A 26,487-nucleotide genomic window follows, 5' to 3' on the forward strand; every position below is an offset into this window, starting at 1 on the left:
CGGTGGCACAACAGTGAGTATTCCTTCAGAGATACTCATCTGAAATGTGTCAAATGGAATTAACAATGCTGCTAACTAGTAATAACAGAGTTAAAGACCTTTTCATGGTTCAGTCATAAAACAAGTATTTCTTAATCCTGTACTTTGGTTGGCAGTGATGGCTTTAAATGAAACTATTTCCAAACATTGCAGAGATGAGTCATTAAGGGTATCTTCACCGTTAAAAAAAAAAACGCAAATGGCCTGAAAAGTTGGGAGGGAAGTGAAAGTGATACTTCTGATCTTCAAAAATTAGTTACCTTGAGCTCATTTAATTAAAGAAGCTTAACAAAATAGAATCATTTGATCAAGGAGGATTTTTTGGTAATCTGAAAGCAGTGGTTTATATCATAGAATCATAGAATAGTTAGGGTTGGAAAGGACCTTAAGATAATCCGGTTCCAACACCCCTGCCATGAGCAGGGGACACCTCCAACTAAACCATGTCACCCAAGACTCCATCCAACCTGGCCTTATAAGAAAAGATTGTCATCTGTAAGAAGTTGCTCCTTGCTAAGCAGCAGGCAATAGAGTGGTTCTTACCTGTAAATTAGTCTGTTAGAAATATTTTTAGTTCACTTAAGTAGCAGTTACTTGGCTAAATTGTTTTTTCTTGATTCACCAATTAACCATGCCTTTTTTTTTATTAATTGTATTTATTTATTTTACCTTAGGAAAAAATGCACATTTTTCCTGTGCAAATATATATTACAAGAAGTGTTTGTTGATATTTTTTAAAAGCTTGATACGTCCAGCATTCTCTAAGCCTTGTTTTCTTCTGGTGTTAATGCTGGAGAATACATCAGCTTCCCATAAATTCTCAGTGTATCAAATATTATTGATAAAACTGTAAATGCAAGTACTGGTCAGTACTTGTTGGGTTATTCAGACTGGATGAACTATTTTTATTTCGGTTTTGAGCTCACTGCTGAATCTTGAATTTCTGACCATAAAGAATTTTGTTCCAAGTCACCCCTGATTTCCAGTTATGGCTAAAATCATTGTATTGCTCATGGTATGAAAAAGAAATTTCAGTTTTATTGAATTCTGGAGCAGAAATTGTGAAGTGTCTACTGTTAAAAATTGAGAAATGCATTAGTTTGGTGACTCATTGGGAAATCTCAGTAATTTAGAAACAAAGAGATCAGAAGCAATAGTGGTAATAATTGCTCTCTGGTTAGTATTTTCTCTTGTTTATCATAGAAGTGTGAGAATGATAAATGACTAGGATTTTTAAAAGTCTTGGTTGGAAATATATTTATTGCACGTTAGCAGTCCCAGGGACTCCATGCATCAGTGTACATTGAGTAATAATGTAACAAAAAATTCTGTTGTGTGTTGTTCTCTAGTGCTATTAGCTGAATTTTCTTAGTGTGAATCAAGATGGTGCGTAATAGTGACACTAATTTGATTCCATTGTTAAACTGTGCAAGCACACGTGGCCATTGTTAACAAAAAAGTAAAGAAAAAACCTACAACTCTGAAATGATTGTAGCTGAAATACAAGGCATTGACAACTCAGGAAAATGAGGAATGTAGGAGTAGGGGCAAAAACGACAAAGTCCTGTTACAGGAAATGTGAGTAGCTGTGGCTCTCCTTTTTTATACCCATCTGTAGCTTTTGGCTTGTTAGTACCTCAAATGTTTGTTTCTTATTAACCAGGGCTGGGAAAGATAGGGACAATGAAGAAGTCAGGGACAAGCATGTACCTAAATTATGCTGCAGTGAAGTGCTTGAATGTCTCCTGGCTGATGAAGGCAGACATTCAGCCTGTTATGACATACAGCTGAGTATGTAAGAATTTCCATGTCATAAACCTTCCTCATCATCACTGCATTTGTCTCCTGCCCTTTTTACCAGCCCCTCAGTCCCATAGTTTGTTAGGGGTTTTTTTGCCTTTATCTTTCTTTTATTGACTTTGTCATAGAGCCTGAAGCTCAGTCTCTGGAAATAAGAGAACCTGGAGTCCTTTGCAACAAAGCAAGCAAGAAAAAAAAAGCAGACAAGGCTGAGAAGTTGCAGTGAAGGAGGAGAGGGTTGTCTGTCTAGTCTGTTATTTACAGGAAAGGAGTCTAGACTTGAAAATGAAAGGAATTTGTATAGCACACTTGAGGTAAAATGATTGTGTGTCAGAGCCAGAAATAGTGAGCAAGCTGAGAAGAGTTAACAGGAGTCTGCTGTTTATTTTTGCTTTTCCAGTATATTCTCACATCATGATATAAAATCATAGAATAGTTAGAATGCTAGAATCATAGAACCGTTAGGGATGGGAAGGACTTTAAGATCATCTACTTCCAAGCCCCCTGCCATGGGCAGGGATGCCTCTCCCTAGACCATGTCGCCCGCAGCTCTGTTCAATCTGGCCTTGAACACTGCCAGGGATGGAACATTTACTGTATCTTTGGGCAACCTGTTCCAGTGCCTCACCACCCACAAAGCTGTAACTTACATTTATGATGTATGTACTGTGCTGTATGTACTTGCAGAAGTGTGTCTGATTTCACTGCTAGAAAAATAGATTATTTTATTAGATAGAACGGAATTAACGGAAAATTTATTTATCTATCCAACTGTTATAAAACTTGTCTCCTGTATGATTCTGAGGAATGTAATAATATTTCTTGCAGTATATAGAAACATTTCAACAGGTAATGCAATCTCAAAGAATTTGCCTTGGCATAAGTATTAAAAGTTTGCTCTGGTTTGTCCAAATTGATAATAAAAGTAAATACGAAGCCAGTGTTGGTGAAAACTTATACTGAATTATTCAGTAGAGTGTTCTGAGCCTGAGGAAATTATTCATTGCTGAACATTCATTTATATCTGCCAAAATGTTCTTTTTTCTCTCCATCCCTGTTACCACATCCAGATTTATATTTTTGAAAATAACATCTACTATCAGCCTGATGTAAAGAGTAGCTCATTGCGCCTGACATCTTCAGGAAAAGAAGGAATTATTTTTAATGGAATTGCAGACTGGTTATACGAAGGTAAGCCGGACAAATATATGTGTTTATTAAAACGGATGATTCTTATACAGACCAAACAGCACAAATCTATTAATTTCAGAAAATGCTGTCTAAGGTTGTTTTTGCTTCTTTGCCTTCTCATTTTCTTGCAAGATTGTTTTTGCATGTGTTCATATTTTCTATTGACTGTTGTTTTGCATGTAACAGTATTTTCTCAGAAAGAGGAATTTCAACCCAAATATATCAAATGGATTATGAACACTAGGTAGTATGTAAAAATGCTGCAGTAGTGAAATCTTGATGTGGGAATTTACTACCAACTTCAGTGGGGCTGGCATTTCAAATAAAACTAAACATCCTGTGTGTTTTGCTTGTCTAGAATAACTCCATTCATACCTTTGAAGCTGTTTGGGGTTTACAACACAAGTGATGAGGGAAAGGAGTTTGTTTCCTGTCTGAACAGCAGTGCTGATCTATTTACAGTTAAAACATTCTAATAGGAGAAGTCACAGAATTGTAGCATAGAAGCAGAACTGGGTTTAGGTGGATACACAGCAAAAAGTGACCAAAGATGATGCTGCCTGGTGCCTCACTTCTTTATCACTTTCTTTTCTCCAGCCTCAGTGGTGGTTAGTGTGCTGTGTGTTAGCATGACTCACGAGAAACTCCAGCCCCTCAAGCCAGTCAGTAACATCATGCTTGACTTTTAAGAACATGCTTCAATCCAATCTGAGTATTTTGACAAGGTCTAAAAGTGTCATATTGTTACCTAAATAGTGGCTGCTACTTTTGCTTACATCAGCCTGGCCTAGGCTCTTGGCAAACTTGCTGTTGCTTGCAAGCAGTGCCAAAATGGAGTGGACAACTCAATCTGTGATATCGTTTGGCTTCAGGAGCTATCTTAAGCGTAGTACCACAGAATGTTTCTCTTTGCTTTTAAAATAATAATAAGTGGAAAAAAAAAAAAAAAAAGAAGGGGAAGTAGATTACCCAGCTTGGTACAGGAGCTTAAAATTAATACACATTTCAGTTATTTTCTATGGGACTCATTAATTTTATAGGTAGATAGCTCAGTGTTAAATATTCCATTACTTGAAGTATGTAACTTCTCATATGTAGAGTTTTGCAGGGCAGATTGGTTTTTAGGAATGGTGTTACATCACAAAGTAAGGAACTTAAGTGTGGCCCTTGGAAATGGTCTATTCATACCACTTGGGCATTTCACTAGTTAGTAATAGATAGCACACATCATGAATTCATAAGATCTCTGATCAAGTAAACTCTGAAATTAGAATGATAGTTTACATCCCTTTGCCATATAAATGCCTGTGTGTGATAGTTACCCACTTCCAAGGTTTCTAATAATGTTTTGTACTGCTTTAATGTAGCAACATATTTCAAAACTTAAGGACAAAGGATGTCTTTGGAATAGAATATTTTTATATTCATTCCGTATTCCTCAAATCTCATATGACTGCAAGCAAATTGAAGAATGTAAGCATATATAGCTCACTGAAGTTGATACCGTATATGCAGTTTTTGCTAAAATAAAGTGAAATTAATAAGAGTCACAGTCACAGATGAAACAAAGCAATTCTGGCTTCATTTCTGCAAGCGTTTTGAGGACACCTGTTCGGAAGAGGGCAGTTTGTGTTTCAAGAGAAGACTGGGGTACAGCTGGGTGCAGCGTAGAGCTGCAGTTAACAGCATATAATGAATTATAATAATGATTATTATACAGCCCTACTGCACAGAACAAAATGTAATACAAGATTCTTTAAAAGTCTTCTAAAGATTCATAGGGATATCATAGGATAATTCAAGCTGGAAGGGACCACAAAAGGTTACCTAATGCAACTGGTATATTACTGGTATTTACTAGGCATTTTATTTGAGCTGTTTGGGAGAGATGGAATAGTGCATCTAAGAATTATAAAGTTAGAAGTTTAGAACATACTTTAATGGAAGAAATTTGGGAGGGTTAGTATGATTTGGACCTCTGTTCGTGAGAGCTACATTTAAGAACTAAAGAGAATCAAAACTAATCTCTTTTATTTGAAACATGCCAGAATGCTTTTTTAATTTATATGTCAGCTTACCTATTTATCTCAGTATCTGAAAGAGTATTATGTGGATTTTTTGTATCTTTATTTGTTTTAAAGATCAACAAAACTGTTGATAAAACAAATGATTGTTCCTTTAAGCTATAAATATCTCACAATGATCAGAAAAAGAGAATAGAGTAACTTGAAAAGAACAAGTGCCACTAGCACAGTAATGACAACAGTGCTTGTCTGAGGGTATACTCCTGCTTCCCTGTGTGTGCCCATCATTCCTACAGACACATTTTGTTAATGGATATTTGAGGACTGAAAGGCTTTAAAGCTTCACAGAACTTTAACTGACAACAAAACACAGATGTCTTCATATATGCTGTTGGTGATTTTTTTTCACTGTAAACGCATGTATCCATAAGTCTCATACCTGGCTGATTTTCAAAAAGGTCATGAACCTGCTTCTCCTTTTTTTGAAAAGGAAGCCAGGTAAATTCGTCCAAATACCTTACACCTCCTCATCAGTTACCACCCCAGTTTGTTCTTGTTTCCTGTCTCTACAGCTATACACATACCCTTGTCTTGAGAAGGAAAAGCAAAAGGTGTCTATTCTGGAACTAGAAAGTTTCAGAAATCGTGTGGGAGGTGATACATATCTCCAGTCTTTTCTCCTAGTGCATATCCTAAAGCCTTCCTCTCCAAGTTATTTAATCCCGAGCCCAAAGAGCTGTTGCATTTCCTGCCTTATGGAGGACTCTTTGGGTTGCCAAGGATGCAGGCAAGCAGTGGGCTGTTCTCCACAATACACATAATTGAAATAAGGATAAAAGGGAATTCTGTCTTTACACATTGGAGGACCACAGTCCATGTCTGCAGGCATGAATCAATGTACCTCTTCTTTCCCATTAACCATTGTTTATCTTAGAGCAGTCATCTGCTGTCAGTAGTGTTTTTAGGGTTAGGGTTAGGGTTAGGGTTAGCTGAGAAGCTGAGAAGGCTGAATATTGTCCAGATGAAGTTAAGAGATTTTCCATTGAACTGGAAACTGTTTCTTCTTTTGACCTCATTGATTTAGTTTTATCATTTGCATAAATTTGTTATTAGCATTTTACCTTACAAAGCATTTGGGAATCATGTTTTATTTGTGTGAATAACCTCGTTTGAATGCAAACAGTAATATTTTCAAGCAAACAGAACTGCGATTTTTTTGCTCTCCGATGTTCACCATTCATTCTCTGCTGTTGTCTTGTGTAAAAGGTTTTACTTAGCCAGCCAGGGAGAGAAGCATGGCCCAGAATATATGACTTTGAATATAGGTCCCAGCTTCATTGCACCTAATCTGAGATAATACAAACTATTAAGACGCTTCAGAACTTTTAGAATCTGATTAGCATCTTGGAGCGTCTTCATTGACACTTTAAGTAGTTTTATAGGTAGGGTCTTTATTATATATATAGTCAGGCCTTTCTTCCCATTAATATATATTGTCAATTAGTTCTGCAGCCTGATTCTTCAAATTTAAATAGAAAATACTCAGCAAACGAGTCAACATATCAAATACATAATGGAAAAAATTCCAAGTCTTTTCACAAGTGGAAGGCAGAAGACCTATGCAAGGTGAATTTGGAATTGGTCTGGAGCTGTTTTACTGGGGTTCCAGTTTAGGTGTTCCTTCTATGGTTGTTTCTAGTTTGGTTTTTTTGAATACAAAATACAATGACAATAAATATAATAAGACATTGCATGACATTTGGGGGGATTATTTTAATTTGGAAATCAAGTGAAATTTGACTAAAAAGAAAAAGTTTTATTTGGATTTTCAAAAAAGTTACGTTGCTGAAAAAGTGACTTTTCTAAGAATTAAAATTGAGTATTAAACTGAGACAAAAAAGGCAAAATATTATACTCCAGGAATGATTACAAAGATTTATCACTGTGTGAGGATCCTCATGTTACCAGGTGCCACAGCTCAGAGAAATAAGGTATGCTAAACATTTATATTAAAAAAAAAAAATCCTAAAAAGACCTTCCTATTAAAATGGTGCAAATAATTTATAAATTAATTAAAGACATCTAATGGAATGTAATAGAACTAAGCATATGGCAGTTAAAATCATATTTCACATTTAAATGATTCATTGATGTCAATGGAAGTATTCATTTGAGGAAAATGGTTAAAGTTTGCCTTTTGAATACACCTTGTTATCCAAACATTCAACCCAGGATAATATGGAATTAATGAAATTACAACAGATACATTTGAAGTAGGCACAGAAGGAACAAATCAGTGCCAACTGAATGAGATGGAAACTATGTGGTAGTTATTTTTATAGACCCTAAGGAAATCTGGTTTTGCAGAAGAACTTCTTCATTCTCACATTGCCCACTGGTGGTCTCCAGACGGTGAAAGACTGGCATTTCTGACCATAAATGACTCATTGGTACCGAACATGGTTATTCCCCAATTTACTGGTGGTCTGTATCCAAAAGGAAAGCAGTATCCGTATCCTAAGGTAAGATGAATACGAGTGCAGTACCCACCTCCTCTTCGTTGTTCAGTGATAGTATTCAATCAGATGGAAGGAGTTTTTCTAGACAGCAACAGAGGCTAATTTCATTTATGTTGCTTTTCAGGTAATACCTTTTTTTTTCTTTTTTGCCGACTGTAACACCTTTTACTGGAAATAAACTGGGTGAGGGAACAGCAGACAAAGTAACTCATAGTAATTTCATCATTGATACAGCTTGGTAAAATCAATTCACCACTTCTGAGAGAAGGGTAATATGTTTGAAGGACTGCACAAAAAATAAGATACTGTCACAACTGCACTGCAGTCATACATGCAGCATGTTCCATTTCACTACTGTAATCCAGATACGGAATTCCAGATCTCAGGAAATGATGCTGTTATTAATAAATGTGACAGACTGCCCTTGAGTAAGATAAGCCACAGTAAAGTCTTTTCCTGGTTGTCATCATAATCAGGAAGAGGAGGGAGGGGAAGGTGGAAATATTAGGACTGTCACCGAGTTTCAGAAGATCTAGAGGAGGAGGTTTAGATTCAAGTTGGAAAGTTAAAGAACAGCTCAGGCAGGGATAATGTTTGAAATTACTCATTTTCTGGGGATTTCCCGGTTAGGTGACTCTCTAGCTGTCGTCTTTTGTGCTGAGCTCCAGCACTGGTATTATCTTCCAGCTTATCCGTTTATCTATCCCTTGTGTGCAATTTCAAAGTGTCTGAGTTCCTTTCTGATCGGATATGTAGGTCCATGTATGTGACATTTCGACTGAAGTTCATTTAGAGCTTTAGAAAGTATTGATGTTACCCTATTCCTGGTACTGTTTGTTTAGTGATGACCCTTTATTTTTGATAGTGGACAGTTAGACTGCACCAAATACTATTAAATAATATTATGTGTGATATAATGTATTTTGCTATGAAATAATACTCTAAAATAATGAAGTAACAATATTTTCAGAGGTGGGTTATGTACTTGCTTTGGCAAAAGGCTTGAGTGACAGAGCAAAGAAAAAAATAAGGAATACTTTTAAAAGTCAGCTGTGTAAAAAAGAAATGGGTAATTCCACTTCATTAACAATTCAGCGTAAAAGTGATACATAATAGTACTTCAGTAATCTCATTAATGAAAAAAACATTATCTTTTTTTAATGTCTCAATTTAATGCCGATTTAGCTACTGTTAAACATCATTAATTGGTAATGAAGCTTGTGGTATAGCAAAAGAGATGGAAAAAAGTTATCATAGAATGAAACCTTTGGAGAAAATTATATTTATGATTTAAAAATTAAAGGAAACCCACAGGCAATTATGAATACTGGAACGTGTATCTGTGTACATGCCTAATGCACACTGTATTAAAAAATATGAAAAGGGAAGTTTAAATTTTGTTAAATATATAGAGAACAAAGTAATATTTTGATGTAAAGAGTTCTAACACTACTGAACAAATGTGAGAATTACACAAAATTTGTGCTATTTAAATCGTCATGAGGAGGCCCTGAGTAGTAGAGGAGTTGAGGCTGTTCGCTGTTGAAGGAGAGATGTGGATGTGAGAGTTTTCTGCTCAGATAGAAAAACCACCTTCAGCTGCCCACGTCCACTGCAGGCTTACGGAGTGCTTGGTGTTCACCCCACTGACCCCAGTGCTTCCCCAGCTTTAGAGACCTTGTATTGAATTGCATTGAGCTACAGGTATTTGTAGCCACAGATATTTGTAGCAGAGACAGTATGTTGGGGCAGTATAGCCCTGCATGGAGACCAGCCCAGGCTGGCAGGTTTTTACCTTGCCTTCCCAATATTAAACAGGAGTCAAACCCACAGGGAGACTTGCTTTTCATGCCCTATATCCCAAATACAATGTATAGCATTGGATGACTCCTGTGACTTATGTGAGAAAGCAGCTTAGATGTGATATGCTTTAGACAGGGATGTGGGACTTGTAGCATCTCCTTGCAGCCCTGCAGAGCCTTACTTTCTATGGCCAGTTCTTTCTTTTCATCTTAGGAACATGACATAGTAACAAACCAAGTTACAGGAGGAAGGACAAGTCCTCCCTCCCTGTAGATCCTCAGGATTTATCAGACTCTTCCTAGTAGATATATATCAAACTGCCATTTTATTCCCCTTTAGAAACAAGAAGCATTTTGTCTCTCTTAGAGCTGGCCTGCCAAAGCAGCTGTGTCCTAAACAGAGCCAAAAATACAGATTTCTAGCTCAGCAAATGAGGGAAGGAAGACCAGGAGAAAATGGTAAAGGAAGAGAAGGAAGAAGAGGAATGCTATCCCAGATATAGGTAGTGCAGCTTTTAGAAGAAGGAACATTAGTGTCTGGAAAAGACTTTGCTGGAGGATGTATTTAACTGCTGGTTTAGGAACCGACTTTTTGCAGCTGACTTTACTGAAATAGGCCAAGCCACTCCTAGCATTGGTCACTTGCTCTGCACAGGAAGGTCATGGAAAGTAAAAGGCAGTGAGATAATTATTCTATTAATGCTTCATATTTGTATTTATGCAATTCATATGTCTATGAAATTAATTTTTAAACTTTAAGATTTTAAAATTTTAGTAACTTCTCATTATTATAAAGATACTGAATGAGTGAATCTATTTAGCCATCACTGATTCAGTGCTTCTAAAGTTCCTATTATTTTTTCTTTTTTCAAAGGCAGGTCAAACAAACCCAACAGTAAAGCTGTTTGTAGTTAATCTGTATGGACCAGCACATACACTGGAACTGATGCCACCTGACAGCTTTAAATCAAGGTATATAATTCCATTGTTTAACCTGATTTTACCTGATTTAACCTGATTTAATCTGACTGTATTTTAGGCTAATTGCCTTTTTACATCAGCACAACACTTATCTTTGACTGGAATGCACTTGATCTCTGTCCCTGTGGCTGAACATGATTATAATAAAATAAAATACAGCTCTACTGGATTCATGCTACTCTTAAAAATCACAGGGATCTAGGATCTGCTGGTAGCTGATGTCCTGAGAAGCCCCAATTTACTTGAAATGTATGAAATTAGGAATTGTAAGCTACAGTCAAGGGGCTGAACACTGTTCTGCTTCTGAGGTTATTGCAGTCACTCACAGACTTCCCTTGCTGTGGGCCAGCTTGGTTCTTTCAGTTTCTGTAATTAGATTGCAGAACACAGAAGTGTCTTACTAATGCACAGAACACATAATCAGGGTGTTCCCTCATTTAGAGAGAAATGTTTTGAACTTTTCAAATCCCATAGGTTACAGAAAATGTAATTTCTCATCATGGCAGACAGATGCAGTGAGGTGACAGGTGAGAGGCAATGCCACCAGATCACATAAGACACCACACACTAAGAAGGACAGTGCTGTGTTTTTCAGGAGAAACTGCTTCAGAACTGCTGAGCTAATTTAACAGTCCCTTTGACCTGGAAGCTGAAGTAATAAGGTCTGGCTGCAACTGGTGACTTTCCTGCTAAAGTTACTACCTTAGGATAAGCTCCCAATTACCTGTCCTTGCCTGAGGTGCCGTGAAACTTTTGTTTAAGAGCAAAGAAATTTTCATCCTTTCCCACTGTGTATTGCAGTGATCTTGATTAAATTCCTATTGTAGTTTCAGTGCATATACTAATGATCTTCTAGTCCTAAAGTGTTACAAAATAAAGGTAATAGTAGTAATAACAACAGTTACTACAGTGCAGATGTAGCTGCAGTCTAAGGGCCAGGGAAGTGCCACTTCATTCAGGGCATTTTCAGATGGAGAATGGCGTGAAAAAGGATTGGCATGCATAAAGATGAAAAACAAAAACAAGCCACCTTTGGTTTTGCAGTTCCTACAAACCCCAAAAGATTTTATGGTCATTGTTCCCAAAGCAGTCAGGATGTTAACAGTGAGCACTGATTCACAATCATGGCATCCAATTTCAAGCTGGTGTTGCTCTTCTCTGCACAAATTGAGGTACCCTAATTTAGTGCAGGAATAATTTAATAGTGAATTTTGCCCTGCAATTATTTGTGTCAAGTGTAATGCTCACTGACTGTGTTAGTGAAAGGAATTATTCTTAATGAGTTCCACTTTTTTGAACTATTTTCTTTCTGTTGCTTGACCACTACTGAAAGCCATAATAAACTCTCCTGCTTGCTAACCCTTCATTAATTTAAGTAGCAGTATAAGATCTGAAAGAGATTCCTTGCCATCATGATTAGCATCTCACTCTCTTAAACATAATTAAAATTGTCATTTGAATGTCAGAAGGTACAAAGTCATTAAAGGAGAAAAATGTAAATCCCTAAGGAAAAATAAACCTTGAAAATGTTTTTCAGATGTTATGGTTTCACTAGATTTTTCAGATTGATTCCATCTAGATTTTTCAGATTCATTCTTCCTCCCCAGCAGACTGAAAACAAAAGTAAAACCAAATTATGAATACTGCATCTTGAAGCTGTAGGGTAGCAGTAGCACAGTTTCTGGAATTTCTTTTGTGAGCCTTAACAGGTATCTTTGCCAGATATTTCAGTCCTTGATAAAGACATTGTCGCTGTTTAATTGAAATAATTGTCACGTTTAAAATTCTGTATTGGTAACGTATCAGAAAACTGAGTGAAACCATTTGTACCTAGGAAAAAAGTTAATTTCATCTTAATTTTAGCTGTTAAGTTATAATGTCTGTGCTGCAAAATCTAGTAAAATCATATAGTTTTGAGCCAAGTATACTGTAAATCTTGCATTCTGACTCTGGATTTCAGCAGCAGTCAGTCATCACACTGGTCATCAATCCATATATCAATATATATACAGGTATGAAGAATGAGTTTTTAGCAGGCCTTTCCAGAGTGGAAATCTGTGGAGTTTGTGGTGGTTGGGAATTTTTGCTTTCAAGTATTAACTTTTTTAATAAAAGTAGTTGCTTTTAGTGGTCAATTTTTTCTCAGTACCTTTCTAATACGTATGTTATGAAGTCATTTAGTAAATAGGTCATGGGAGTCTTTCAGAATTAAGTGGACTGGGGCACTATGAGATATAGTTATATGGATCCTTCAGGGCAGAAACATTCAGAAATACAAATTGTGCAAGTCATAACCAGCTGCTGTTATGGGAGAGATTAACTCCTACACAGAGAAACCACACAAATAGGTAGGGAAGGGGGCTTCTGTTACCTTTAGCCATGGAAAGTAGCATTCAGATTCTGCACTCTCCCCAGCTTTTCTCTGATTTTTAGGGCATCTGGGAACTTTTTGTAAGATTGAGTAAATTGCATGTTCTGCCTTCATTTACTTCTAGCAGTGACTCTGTAAAAGTACTTGGTAGTATTTCCCAAGTCTTGTTCAGGTTATTCTAATATAAAGATAGCAATAACATATATAAATTTACTCCTGAAAGTTTCAATATGTGGAAAAATTTGCCTTCTACTATTGTTAATGCCGCAGAAAGGTTGACAGTCTTCATTTGAGCATGTGGTTGTTTTCTGTGCAACTATTTTAATTTCGAAATAATTTCCAAAAACTTGATGTTTCTATTCTATGTGTACAATTACATTCTGTTTCCTTCAGTGGCAAACATGATTTTGTACTGCAGGATTTTCTTCTCATTAGTCACAGAAAGAAAATATACATGTAAGATAAAATGAGTGTTCATTCGTTCACTGCTAGCTGCTGAAGTTCCAGTTGGAAAGCTAATGCTTCCTGCTGCAAACCTTAAAAAGCAATATGGTGTACAAGTGGTCAGCTCAAACCGCTGTACCTTAGGACACCTGAAGACTTCTTGTAACTGGTGATATTTAGATATAAGGTATTAATACCATATTAAGAAATTCCATAGGCTGATTTTTCAAACCCCATGCTTGAATTTAGACCTGTCAGAAAAAATATAATTTATTTGCAAAGTGGAAATCTCTAACACAGAGAAGAAGTGAAATAACACATGAAAGAAGTTGCAGTTGAGTTATTAGAGCTGTGTTCCATACATGATGAAAAGATTTTTTCTTCTAGAACAATGTATCAGCCCTTGAAAGTCTCAGTGTGAGGGTCATCCGCTGTTTGCTTTCTCCATTCTCTGCCATAGTGAGCAGGCTGCATTGGCTCTGCACTATTCCCAGATGCTGCTGACCAGGTAGTTCTAAAACGCACTATAAGAAAATAAGTTAGCGCTTTTTCTTACTTTTTCCAATAGTATTTAAGTGTCTGAAAAAATGCTAGATGTCCACATTCTCATTTCATATATGTCTGCTTTTAAAGAAACAAATACACAGTAAGACCCTTGTGACGTCGTATGAATATTTGGATTTTAACTAATCTTTCGTAATGGATCTGGAAGCACTTAGGAAATTGAGTTTGCATAAATTCAGATAATGTTCTTGCAAGCCTCACCAATTTTTTTATTATCCAAATCATCAGAATCATTTGTATATGTATGTACTTCTAGTTTGAGATCACCTCTTGAATCTAGAAAGTTTAGTTTTATACCTCTGGCAGCCGATTTATCTGAGCCTTGCTTTGGAATATAAAGCTTATTTGATTCTAACTGGAAATGAAGGGAGGGGAGTGCAATTTGGTATTAAGAAAACTAGGATTTACTTTCACCTTTCCTTATGCTATGTCTGCTTTCTTCTTCCAAGCTTCTGCCCCTTCCCTCTTCTGTAACTTGGCAATACTAATAGCTATCTCACAAGGTTAATGTAAAGGATTAATTCATTGTCATACCTTATAGCAAATGACAGTAATCTATTCAGCCTACAGGATGAAAATATATTCACATACTTTATTGAAGCGTTCACACACAATGCCAAGGAATTTATTGATTACTCCCTGCCATGTTCAGTGGAAAGAAATGCAAGTTCTGCACCTTGGCCAGGACAAACTTCTGATCAGCTGGGGCTGGGACCTAGCAGCCTGCCCAACCATCCTGCCAAGGCAGCTGTGCTTGGGGCTGAATTGGGGACAAAAAGTGCACTCTTTTTGTCACCTAGGCTGGACTACTCTAGGAGGAGTGTGGCCAACAGACTAAAGGAGGTAGCTTTGTCATCAACCATAAAGGCAGAGCATCACCCATACCAATCTGGTTCAAGGGGAAATAGTTCATCAGTTGGCTACTAAGGTGCTCGTGGCAAGGTCCTATGGCTGCAAGGAAATGGGGAGCAGAGCTTGTTAGCCTGACTGTGATGCTTCCCACCAACTCCCCTCTAATGGGGAGGGGAGCTAGAAAATCTCCTTCCAGCCAAATACCTGTGGCTTAGTAAAAAGAAGAAAACTGCAGTTCATCCATCAATGTATGCATAGATAAAGTTGTGTAGTATACCAAAATACTAACAAACAATGGCTACCTTGCAGGTCATAGAATCAACTAGAATCATTAAATCAACTAGGTTGGAAAAGACCTTCAAGATCACTAAGTCCAACTGTCATGCCTCAATTTGTGGTTTTTTTCCATGCACATTTCTGAGAATAACATTTTCTGTTAGCATCTGTAAATTCTCATACACTTTTCAATACGTAACAATATAAATAATTTTAAAACATAGTAAATATTCTAGAGCATTATGCATGGGCCAAGTTTCTATTGTTTAGATAACAACCTGCCAGTAAACTAGTAGAGCATGATAGGTTGGCTTTCTTTAGGTGAACCCTGTTGTATTTATTATCAAAATCCAAATCTATTAAAACTATCAACCAAAGTAAGGTTCCTTTTTCCATTGACATAAATGTTAAATGTCTTTCAGCTATTCTTATGAGCAGATTTCTTTCATAATCAGCTCATTGATTCAAAGTTAGAGCAGATTTCTTCATTATAGTGAAGGGTATGAAGTTGCAAAGTTTGACTTTTTGAGCAGGTTCCTAATATTGTGAGTAATTTTCCTATGATATTATTCTATTTCAAATCTCAGTATTTAATGTTCAAATTCAGTTATGATTGTAACTATGCTTCCAGTGTAATGCAATGCAAATCCCTTTCCTTTATTCAGTTTACTGTCTCTGCTGACTCTGCTAAGCACTTACAGTAACAGCCAGCAAGGTACTCATATATATCTTTCTAGTCACAAACATCCCAAAACTTACAAGTGAAACAGGACATGCTGGACATTCTTGAATGATGATAAATGTATTAGCAAACTGTTAAACTACCTCCATAGAACTGTCTATCAATTGAGATAATAAAAATAAAGGAAAACATTCTGTAAGAAATAAAGGTTTTAAAAATTTTGCCTTCAAGCTTGGTGGAGGATGATAGCACCTTTGATATTTAATATGTTTTCATCAGCAGTGAAAAATGAATCCAGATTTCATCAAGTTACAAGTCTTTGGAAAAAAACTAAATTTCCATATACTCAGGAAAGACTGCTTTCTTAATACCTACAGTTGGATTTTTTTTCTCACTGAATACCCTCCATCTGACTCAGGCCCTAAATCTGATCTTTCTTGGTGCACAGCACCTCCTCAGCATACGTGAGATGTTCCAGCTCCTACTGTTCAGCTGACTGGCATTTTCCTGGCTCACTGACCTAGGGGAAAGCTTTACCTTCTTTATACTCATTACCTTATCTAACTGCCTTAGGCCAATTTGAAGCCAAGCAGCAGATTTATGTGGAATAAATGTGGAATCAGAATTAGCTCTCGACAAGGAGCTTGAAGCTCTTGGTTTTATGCATTGCCCAGTTCAATCCAGCTTAGAATAAAATGAGTCATGTACAAGCTCCTTTAATATTGACTGATCGTGGGGTGCTGTGGAAGGAGGCTGCCTTTTCTGTATTTTCTGCCTGTGAGTAAAGAGGAAAGCTCTCTTTGGAATTTAGAAAGAAAACAATCCTAGGGCAGAATGTGAGGGAGGAGACTCTAAGAAGTCTGAGATGAAAACTTCGCTAGAACATGAAATGTGGACTGGATAAAAACCAAAATGGCAGGTCTGTGAGTCAGGGATTGAATGACATTTTCTTGACAATCAGGGATTTGAATGGGGATCCTGAGAGCAGGTGAGATGGTGGAGATAGAGGAAGTGGGTATCAAAAAACAAATTTTATGTTTCTCATGATCATCTTATAGTGGCCCTGCTGTGAGAAAGGGGATCAATAAGAAAATCCTTGGAACTGGCCAAACAAAGTATAGGAAAGAAATCTAGGAGTGAGGTGAGGAGATGAAGCTTGAATAAAACAAGCCATATCAAGAGAGAAAAGTCTGGTTGTTAGGCCAGTTGAATGCTAAAACTTGATTCAGTCTATGCCATGCAGCCCCTGTGTGATACAGTGAGTTTAATACTACACATGCAATCACTAATTATGTTTGTTACTTTTTGGACGTGCAATAAATTAATCCACAGTCTCATTTAAGAAATGTTCCCCCAAAAAATGAAAGTTGTTCTCTGAACATGCAAAGTGCTTGAAAGCCCCTAATTAAATGGGTAGTATCTAAAATAATATCTTGCTTTAGTCCTGTCCAGAAAGCAGTCATAATCTTTCCTCTTTAAAGTGATGTTGTGAGGAAACTTGTGTGAACAGTTGTAGAGGGTCTAGTAATACCAGTGCGTTTATGGTTTTGGTTCTGGAGGGAAAGAGAAAGCACTTATTTTCACTACTGTTACAATACATTAATGGCAAAAATGCCTGATATTTTGGAGAAAAAAAACCTGGTAGCAGCTTCCTCAGAATTAAAACAGATTTTGCCCTGCAGTTTTATTCAACTATCAGCCAATCTAATAAAACATACACTTTTCTTCTACAAACTTTGACTTGGTCATATCTGTTGACCTGCAACAGTATTACTACCCTGTATGTGTCTATGCACGCTGTATATTTGAAACACTATATAAACTGCAAAATTGTGATTTACAAAGGAATATTACCTGGAGACAGTATTTAATCTCAGAAGGGTATGCAGTTCTGCATATACATATATATTTATATATACACATTATACTGCACTCTTGATAAACAAGTAATAATGTAGTATAATGCAAACATATTTTTATGCATAGTTGATGGAAGGGGGAAAAAGCAGAGAATTTTTAAATTATCTTTTGCTTTCATTTCAGTAATCAAGGAGTTTGTATCAGTGATGGGAAAGGATGTAATGGTTTGATTTGGACTATTAATTACTGTATCAGCTGGATTCTGAATGGTTAAATATTCTGTTTTCATCCCTGTCGTGGTTTAAACCCAGCCACACAGCTTGTCCAATCACTCCCCCCTTTCTTTCCCTCCCTCTACTCCCAGAGGGACGGAGAGGAGAATCGAGTTGAGATAAGAACAGTTTAGTAACTAAGGTATAACACAAATCACTACTGCTACCACCAATAGTAATAATGATAAAGGAAATAACAAGGGGAGAGAATACAATGCCGCAGCACCAGCCAACCGATAACTTGCCCCACCCTGACCGAGCACCGACCGATACCTAGTCCAACACTCCAGTCTCTTAGCCCTTCCGGGTAACTCTCCGTTACATCCTGGGCATGACGTGCTGTGGTATGGAATGCCTCTTTGGCTAGTTTGGGTCAGGTGTCCTGTCTCTGCTCCCTCCCCGCTTCCCCTCCTCCCTGGCAGAGCATGAGGCTCTCAGAAAGTCCTTGGTCAGACCAAACATTTGAGCAGCAACTAAAAACATCGGTGTTACCAGCACTGTTCCTGGGCCAAAAATCAAAAACACAGTGTTGCGTCAGCCACCGAGGAGGAAAAAAAACGACTGCTACTGCTGAACCCAGGACAATCCCTCGCTGAAGACTTTTTCAAATTGTAGAATTTGTTTTGGGGATAAATTAGGCTTTGTTGTCAGTGGGTGTTTCTTACCTTGGTGTTCAAGTACTGGTAGAGGAAGGCAGTCCTCATTTATATACATTTTGAATATTTCTTTTTGGCTGTCTTTGGGTTTCTGTATGCACAGTTGCTGTGATTTTGAATGACTTTATGAACTGCAGAGGGAGAAGTTTTCAGCTCTTGTTTCTTGAGTTCCTGTGTGGGGAACCAGTTAACTGAGATTTGATGTTGCACTCTGGTTTGTTTGTTGGATCATTGCTTTGTTGATTGTGTCACCTGGTCTTGTGTTAGATCTTTTGTTACTTTTGGCATACATTTTTGCTCCTCATTAAGTTAAAAGGCTTTTTAAACTGTAAACCATGACTATTAGACTCAGCATATACCTGAAGTCACCATTTCTAGTCATCATTCTGATATACACATGTGAAAATTTCTGTCTCACTAAAAGTCAAACATGAAACATACTGGGTTGTTCAGCTGTGTTCTTCAAACATAGGATTAGACTGAGGCTGGGTGAAGCTGTAGTGAATTTCTGCATCTCCTATGTGCAGCATCAGAGTTGTATGCAACTTTGGTTTTGGCACTGCTTAGCATCTTTTATCTAGTAAGAAGACTTTTGAATGTATAATGAGATGTGTTGTCAAAGAATAATGAGATCTCCATCAGCATTAAATTAAAAGCCGAATTATATGCAAGCTAAGACCCTTATTTTAAAGGGGGGGTGAGTTTCCAAACAGGTTCACTCCACTGTTGCACGTAACTCAGCTGGACTGTGAAAGCTGCAAGCTGCCATGAATAGAGAAGTGAAGCAAATAGCCTGACAGGGATGACAAGCTGCAACAGGTCTTCCTCTATAGCATCGCCACTCTGACAGCCTAGTAGGATTCCAGGAAGAGAAAGGCAGATACTCCATACCGTGAGTCTGTGCCTAGGAAGCGTCCCTTGCTCAGCCAGGGTTAAGAGACAATTTGGCTGATACTATGAGCTATTTGTTAAAATAGAAGATGGCACACACTGATGCTGAGTGTGACTTCCCTTTTATGCAGAAGTCCCATTATAAAATGCGTGTTATTTTATAACAAGTGACATTTTAAAGTGGTCTTGTCTGCGCTCTGACATTACAGACTTACAGACCTGGGGTTTTTTGTTTGGTGGTAGGGCTGTATTTTTTTTGCAAAAATATGTGTCTTCTGAAGGGATTTAGTATAGGAAAACTACTGGCTTTGTTGGAATTTAGTTTTTGCTTTTAAGCTGGCAGGCAAATACATGATTCATGTGTATTTGCAAATGTATGCTTCACAAGTATTATGTTTCAGAGTTGGTAAAGTTTATATATCCCAAATGACTGAGAAGGAGGAACTAACAGAGGACAAATTTCCCAGGGGAACAACGCACTAGAACTGATCCTTCCCACTTGTAGGAACAGAAATGCTGGGCATTTAGTGTTATTTTCTCCATCCCTCAATAATGATAATGTCATGTGGTACAAAGCCAACATTTGATGAAATGGACATTCCTGAGTGATTTTTTTTTTTTTTTTTCCAAAAAGTTTAATCTGAAATAGGAATGATTTGAACATTGTGTTTTCAAATGTTTACTTAGGGAATATTACATTACCATGGTGAAATGGGTAAGCAATACTAAGGCTGTGGTGAGATGGTTAAACAGACCTCAGAATCACGCCATCCTTACTGTTTGTGAAACCACAACTGGGGCTTGCAGCAAGGTAAGTTGGATTTTTCCTATGCTTTCTATGCTCTTTTTTAAGGTTTCTCCCTGCGTTTTGTCTTCACATTCAGAAAAAGATTTTCGGAAATCAGTTTGCAAATGCAATAGTTGCAAGCTGAATATAATTAGTCAACAGGGAGGAAATGGATGTAAGAAAATTCCAAATCTGGTGAAATTATTTCATGTAATAAGCAACTTTGAGTGACCTCTCCAGAATTACTGAGCTTTGTCCATTCATTAACTTCAGTGGAAGCTGCAGTTGCTGAACATCATGTACTTTGGACACTGCTAGTTCAGTGACAAGTTTGTCAGATATTTTCAGCTGCCTAGTTTTTCCTCTCTCCCCCTACAGACTTTCATTTCAGATCTTTCTGTCTCTCACAGCCTAAATATGTTTAAGGGAAAGGTGTACAATTCCAGTAATTCCTGCAAATTTCATAGCAGAATTAAATACCTTTAGGAAAAAAAAGTTATTGAAAAAAAAAGTGAAAGGCAACAGGGATATTATATTCTGAATGTAAGCCAAGCTGAAATACATTTTTCCATTTGAATTCAGCCACATCCCATCCCTTGACCCAGACTTTGACTTCTGACACTTTTGCATTACATCTCTCCATTTTCACAGTCCATCTTGACTGCAGTTGGCCACTTTCCCATTCTGAGTCACGGGCTCTTCCCAGAATGAGCTAAAAGTATAAATATTTTCTATACATGCTAATATCAGTACCAGCAAATGCTCCAAAGTAGAGGGTATAATTTGGCAGTAGAAATGGTTATGAGTGATTAATGTAGGTCTAAGTTTGGCCTCTGAGTCAAAAGGTTCCCATCAGTGTCTGCTACTGAAGTCAGTCATGTTAAAGTATTAGGGATTATTTCTGAGCTTGTCTGCTTCTTTTGGTACATAGTGCAAGTTGCTTTTCCTGATGCAGAAACTGCATGTAAGTCCCCAAACCATAGGTTAAGATTGTGAACATGGAGATTTGTTGATTTGCTTGCTTTTTATCTGGTTCCTCTAAGCTCTGTGCCCTTTTATTAAGAAAGTCAGTTGTGAACCACTGTGAGCAGTCACTTCTGGAAGGAAACCGTTATATGCTTCAAGGTCCTGTAATCCAGGGCATAATATAAGGGAGCGAGAATAAGAAGTCCTGCTCCAGAAAAATTAAAGTGCACTGAAGGATCTTTTTAGGTGTGTGAGGAAGGATAGTGATAGAGTATCACTGTAGTGGGTGCAGCTCAGACCCAGCTCATGCTTGTAACCCTGATGGTTCCTACATTGCATCCAATATAACAAGATGATGTTCTTGAATTCAGTAATGGATGGGAAAAGGGGCTTTGTTGTGAGAATTTAATGTTGCATCACACCATTTGAATTCAACTGTGGACCTTTTATTTTTTCCCCTGGCGTTTTTGTTCTCAGTTCCAAAAAGTACTGTATAAAACCAACTGCTCTAGTAGCTACAGGTTTTTAATTTTTCAGGCTGTATGTGTACAGATGCTTCTATAGCTAATAAGTTTTGATTACTTTAGTGTGACTGTGACAATTTACAGCAGTTGATGTATTTTTTTCCAGCAATGCATGCACAGTATCTGGTTGGGGTTTTTTGTTGGGTTTTTTTTTTTCACATGGCATGATGTAAAATATAAGTGACCAATAAAAAGCAATCATTTGAGTTTATTTTTTTTTCTCTTCACTTATGCCACAGTACAGCCCATTAAAGCAAGGGATGGTGATTTGAGAAGGTCTCACAATTTGAGCTTGATGTTGGCTGTGTGCGTGGTGTTGATGAAGGACCTAAAATTTCCATTTGTCAGATGATGCCTAGAGGTAGAAAACTAATAGAACTGCCTGTGTAAAGCTTCTTGATAGCTAATCAGAAAGGACTGAAAAAGGCATTCTTAGGTCCCCGTGGTGTTCTACCCAAAGCTCTGAATAAAGCAGCTGACTTTGTAATTAAATTATCGTTTATTTCAATGTAAGTGTCAATGAAGAGATGTGAAGATTGTAACACAGTAGATGAAAACCCCATGAAATAGCTAGAGACCTTTATTATTAAGAATGTGTGAAGGAAATACTTTGTATCTATATTTGTTCCATAAAAGCAATTTTTAATTTTTTTTTATTTTTTTTTTTTTTTTAGAAATATGAAATTCAGTCAGACCTCTGGCTTCCTAAACAGGTATAGTATAAATGCTATTTCTGTATGTATGAGTAAGTGATTTGCTTTATTTAATTACATTTAAATAATTTTTATTTAACCACATTACTTATTATATTTATTACATAAATTTCTGTTTCATTATATGTTATTTTATAAGCTATTAAAATCCATCCCTTTTAAAATTTAATAATTTCTAGGATACTAAATTAATTTAACAGCTGAGGAGTATAGCACTGTCTGTCTAAGCATTCAAACAGCAGCTTGTTTCTCTGGTAGTGGGAATCCCACCACTTAGCATCACACGGAAGACATTTTGCTATCTAGCTGACTGTGTCAGCTGTGGAAAGAGATATGTACTTCCAGAGAGCAATTCAGCCCTTTCAACTGAGACACCTGTCTGAGTTTCACAGGCAATATTCCCTTCAGTTTCCAATCTCTCTGCATTCAGTTAAGTAAGCGCTTAGATGACTTCTGATTAGCTACCTACCTAACTCTTGGATGGTTAAAGATAGATCAGACAAATCCCATTTCAAGCATTTCCTATATACTGTGCTGATTTTTTTCTCATTAAAAAATAATCTCACCAAATTAAGCCCCAAGGAGTTCGAAGATTAGAGGTCATAACTTCTGTAATTGTAATGCCTAAGAGTAATATTTCTAAATCCATACCCAAAACAATATGTTGATCTAATATGTCAGCAAATTATTCCATTTCCATAGTTTCAGAAGAGCTGTCCAATAAATGAGTGAAACACATTCTATTGAAAATATGTTTCAGGCTTCATTTTGCAATGTGCAAATGAGAAATATTTTTTTTCTTAGATATGCTTTTATAGCAAGCCATTTTCCTTTAATAATTCAAATAAGAAATCATTTTTAAAAGACTTTTTTAGACATCCTTCTGTATAAAGTTAGACATGGAGAGATAGTCTCACACCAAGCTACAATTTGTGGTAAGACCATGTTTCAGAATATCACTTCAATATGATTATTTTTGCCATACAACTTTATCAAAATCAGTGAGCGTTAAGCATGTACTTAATAATGTTTTCCTGAGTCCAGGCCATGGAAACATTTATCCTCAGCACTAGTAGGACTTCCCTCTGTCATTAATTGTATGTCTGTAAACAAACGTATCCTGTAAAGTCCTGCTGTGTTAGGGATGAGACTTCTAGACCTTTCACTGGGAGGGTGAGTTTTGCAAGGGCTGCAGTCCCTGCTTCCAGACAAGATTATGCAATGGTAACTACTGGCATAAACTCTACTTAGCTTTAGTCACCACGTTTTTGTTAATCTTTGCAGAATATGTTGAAAAGGTAAGGATTTTTCTCCAATTTTCGTATGAACACAGCAACTACCAGAACCAAGAAGACAAAAAAGCTAAGCTGATGTTTTATTAAGAATTTTAATGAAAGTGTGACATACTAACGCAATCTTACATTTATAGAATGAAGAACCAGTTTTCTCCAAGGACAGCAGTAAGTTCTTCATGACTGTCCCAGTGAAGCAGGGAGGCCGGGGTGAATTTCACCACATCGCCATGTTTATTGTTCAGGTAAGATTTTGGTTCAGGCTATTTTTAATATCCTACTCATCCTCTAGGACTTCTATTTAGGATGCATGAACCAAGCAAAGGCTTGCACTTCAGTAGATTCTGAACACTTGTGTCATGGTCATTTTTCCTGTCCAGGTTGTCTCTTGGTGCAGAGGGACATATTTGTAACATCTTACAGAACAAGTGGTGTTCCTTCTCTTTTCTTAGACCTGTGCTGTGGTGGCATGCAAGGCCTGTAAGTGAAAGGTACTTCCAAAGTACTCTCTGTGGAATATTTCATGTTTTCTTTGCACCTCTGTAGTCAAGCTGATATGTTTCCTTGTAGAACTCTTCTGTCAGTAATGTTTTATAACCACAGAAATTCAAGTGACCTGCAAAATCACTCATTTTAACCTCTTATATACACTACATCTGCATACATATAATTTTAAATGTCAATTCAGAATATTCAAAATCTAGTCTTACACACAACAGTAAAGGGAGGCAATACCCAAAACTTAAAATTTTGCGAAACTTAGGACTGCTTATTATCCTTTGCAACATTTTCCAGTGGCTTCCATTTCCCAGGGTCATTACTTTTTCCAAAGAAGAATCAGTAAGAAGATAAATTTCCACTATGACTTTGAAGGTCACCAGTATGAAGTAGTGATGAACTAATAAAGGAAATTATGCCCTGGAACGGAACACTCCAAGGCATCTATTTAAATCAGCAGAGCATTAATCCAGGTACTTTAGCAGAGCCGTATGATGAGGAGGGATTATTAAGGTACCCAAAACATCAAAATAGCAGACCTGGCACCAGGCAATTCTATTATCTCCCTTTATGACAGTGTTCTGGTATGAACATTATTAAGTCTGAAATATATTCACAGTGATCTTCAGACAGAACAAGAGCAAAAGATCTTTAATGAAAATTTAACCTGAAGAAGCAAGAACAATATACTCATTCACTGGAGTAAATATATCAAGAAAGAATCAGAAAAAATAAGGATCAAAGACATGTCAAAGTTTATCTATCTTTTAATGAAAACAGTAACTCAAATGACAAGCTGGTAAATGTATATTAATATAATAACCACAGAAAAATTCACCCTGGAGAAAAAAAACATTTATTCAATCAAGTCTTATTTTGGATTCTTTCCTAATATGAATAAGTATCTTTACAACACATTAAATGATAGTGATGTAAATCTGAAAATTAACTTGCAGCATTCACAAGGATGTTAGAGATACACTCGAATTTGCCTTAAACCTATAAATTCTTTACTAAAGAGCCCAGAAAACTTGATCCTAATTCAGGAAAATATTTAAGCCAAAGATTAAGCTCACTCAGTAAGATAGATAGTTAAATGTATACCTACTTTTAAGTACATATTTTAATCCCTCCAGAGTAATGTTTAAAGTCAAGTTTATGATTTAGAGTTTAGTTTTCTATCCAATTTATGCCAGATTAGAGCCCTGAGTACTGTACAGCTGCAAAAAGCAAAAATATTTCCATTTTAACCACCATCGCCATGAATAAACAAATCTGAATGGTATCACCAGTGACAAATTTGACTTTAAGTCTGAGAAGAAGAGAAAATGTGGTATCCAGTGGATCAACCATTATTCATTAATAAGCAACATTCTGTGTGGTAATGTGGCTTATACAGAGCAATAAAGGACAGGAGATATGTTTATATGATGTGTTTTATACACTGCATTAATCTGATTGTCCATTATTTCTAAAGCAAACATGGAGGCATAAAAATTATATTAACCATAGCACATAAAGTCTTTTGTCCCATCAGATGTTTGTTATACCTTGTGAGAGCCACAGCGGCATAACAGGTGTCCTGCAGAATTCAAAGCAGTCAGCAGGTCACTGGTACCCAAATGGTCACAGATTCTCATGATGGAGCTCAAATAACAATGGAATTTGGTATTCAGATTCTCATTACTTCTCTGTACTACTCAGTATAGTTATTAGCTCATTAAGAGAAATCAGCCTCCATGTGCTGAATATGAAGGTAGAGCAACAAGTAAATTTTAAGGGCCTGCTTTAGATTAATCACTGAGGATTATTTGTTAGTCTTAGAACAAGTGCTGACAAATGATGGTCTTTGTTCGGCTGCATTTCTTTGACTTGACTTTAGAAAAGCATGTGTCAATGGTAAGAAGCAGGTTAGCAGAACCATCTAATTAAATTTTGCAAGGGGAGGTTACTGCTTAAAAGTCTGTTGCCTATTCTGTGTTATTTACTGTCTGAATGGAGAGAGCTAGATGTGTGTTTTATTGTTCTCAAATGCTTTTAATAAATTCTGAAATATTTAAAAGAAACTAATCTCAAAATGGGATTGGCTCATATTATGTATCTAGAAATTTCTTACATGGGGTTTTCAACTCTAGAAAGTCTCTGTTTTCCAACCACAAAATAAGAATTATACAGTCACTTTAATGGATCAAGGCAAGAACTTCCTCCAAGCTTTATAAATTATATATTATAGCTGTAACCTTCAAAAATAACCATGTTTATTAAAGCTTGGCTGGTCTTTTTATTTCTGTTTCTTGTTAGATTCTGTGATCTCAATACTTAAATATCTCTTTCAATAGTTGCAGCTTCTCTCTCTCTCTGGGTAACAAATACTTCTAATAAATCACTCATTTGTATTTTAAGCATTCTTGGAGACAGCATTAAGTATCAGAATCTCATGAAAAAGGGAATACTCATCAGTAACACATGTACTGCACTTAGCA

The 26,487-nt window shown here is 36.7% G+C and overlaps 1 protein-coding gene across 1 annotated transcript in view; it reads left to right on the forward strand.

Annotated features, from left to right (window-relative positions):
- DPP10 (dipeptidyl peptidase like 10) overlaps positions 1 to 26,487 on the forward strand; it is a 303,866-nt gene that overhangs the window by 246,645 nt on the left and 30,734 nt on the right. Inside the window, exons 8-13 of the mRNA XM_065671340.1 lie at positions 2,910 to 3,030; positions 7,422 to 7,576; positions 10,250 to 10,347; positions 19,912 to 20,035; positions 22,176 to 22,214; positions 23,644 to 23,751. Coding sequence (XP_065527412.1) covers positions 2,910 to 3,030; positions 7,422 to 7,576; positions 10,250 to 10,347; positions 19,912 to 20,035; positions 22,176 to 22,214; positions 23,644 to 23,751 — 645 coding nt within the window. The remainder of the gene's footprint in view (positions 1 to 2,909; positions 3,031 to 7,421; positions 7,577 to 10,249; positions 10,348 to 19,911; positions 20,036 to 22,175; positions 22,215 to 23,643; positions 23,752 to 26,487) is intronic.

The sequence above is a fragment of the Lathamus discolor genome, chromosome 3 (assembly GCF_037157495.1).
Source record: "Lathamus discolor isolate bLatDis1 chromosome 3, bLatDis1.hap1, whole genome shotgun sequence".
Classification (NCBI taxonomy): domain Eukaryota; kingdom Metazoa; phylum Chordata; class Aves; order Psittaciformes; family Psittacidae; genus Lathamus; species Lathamus discolor.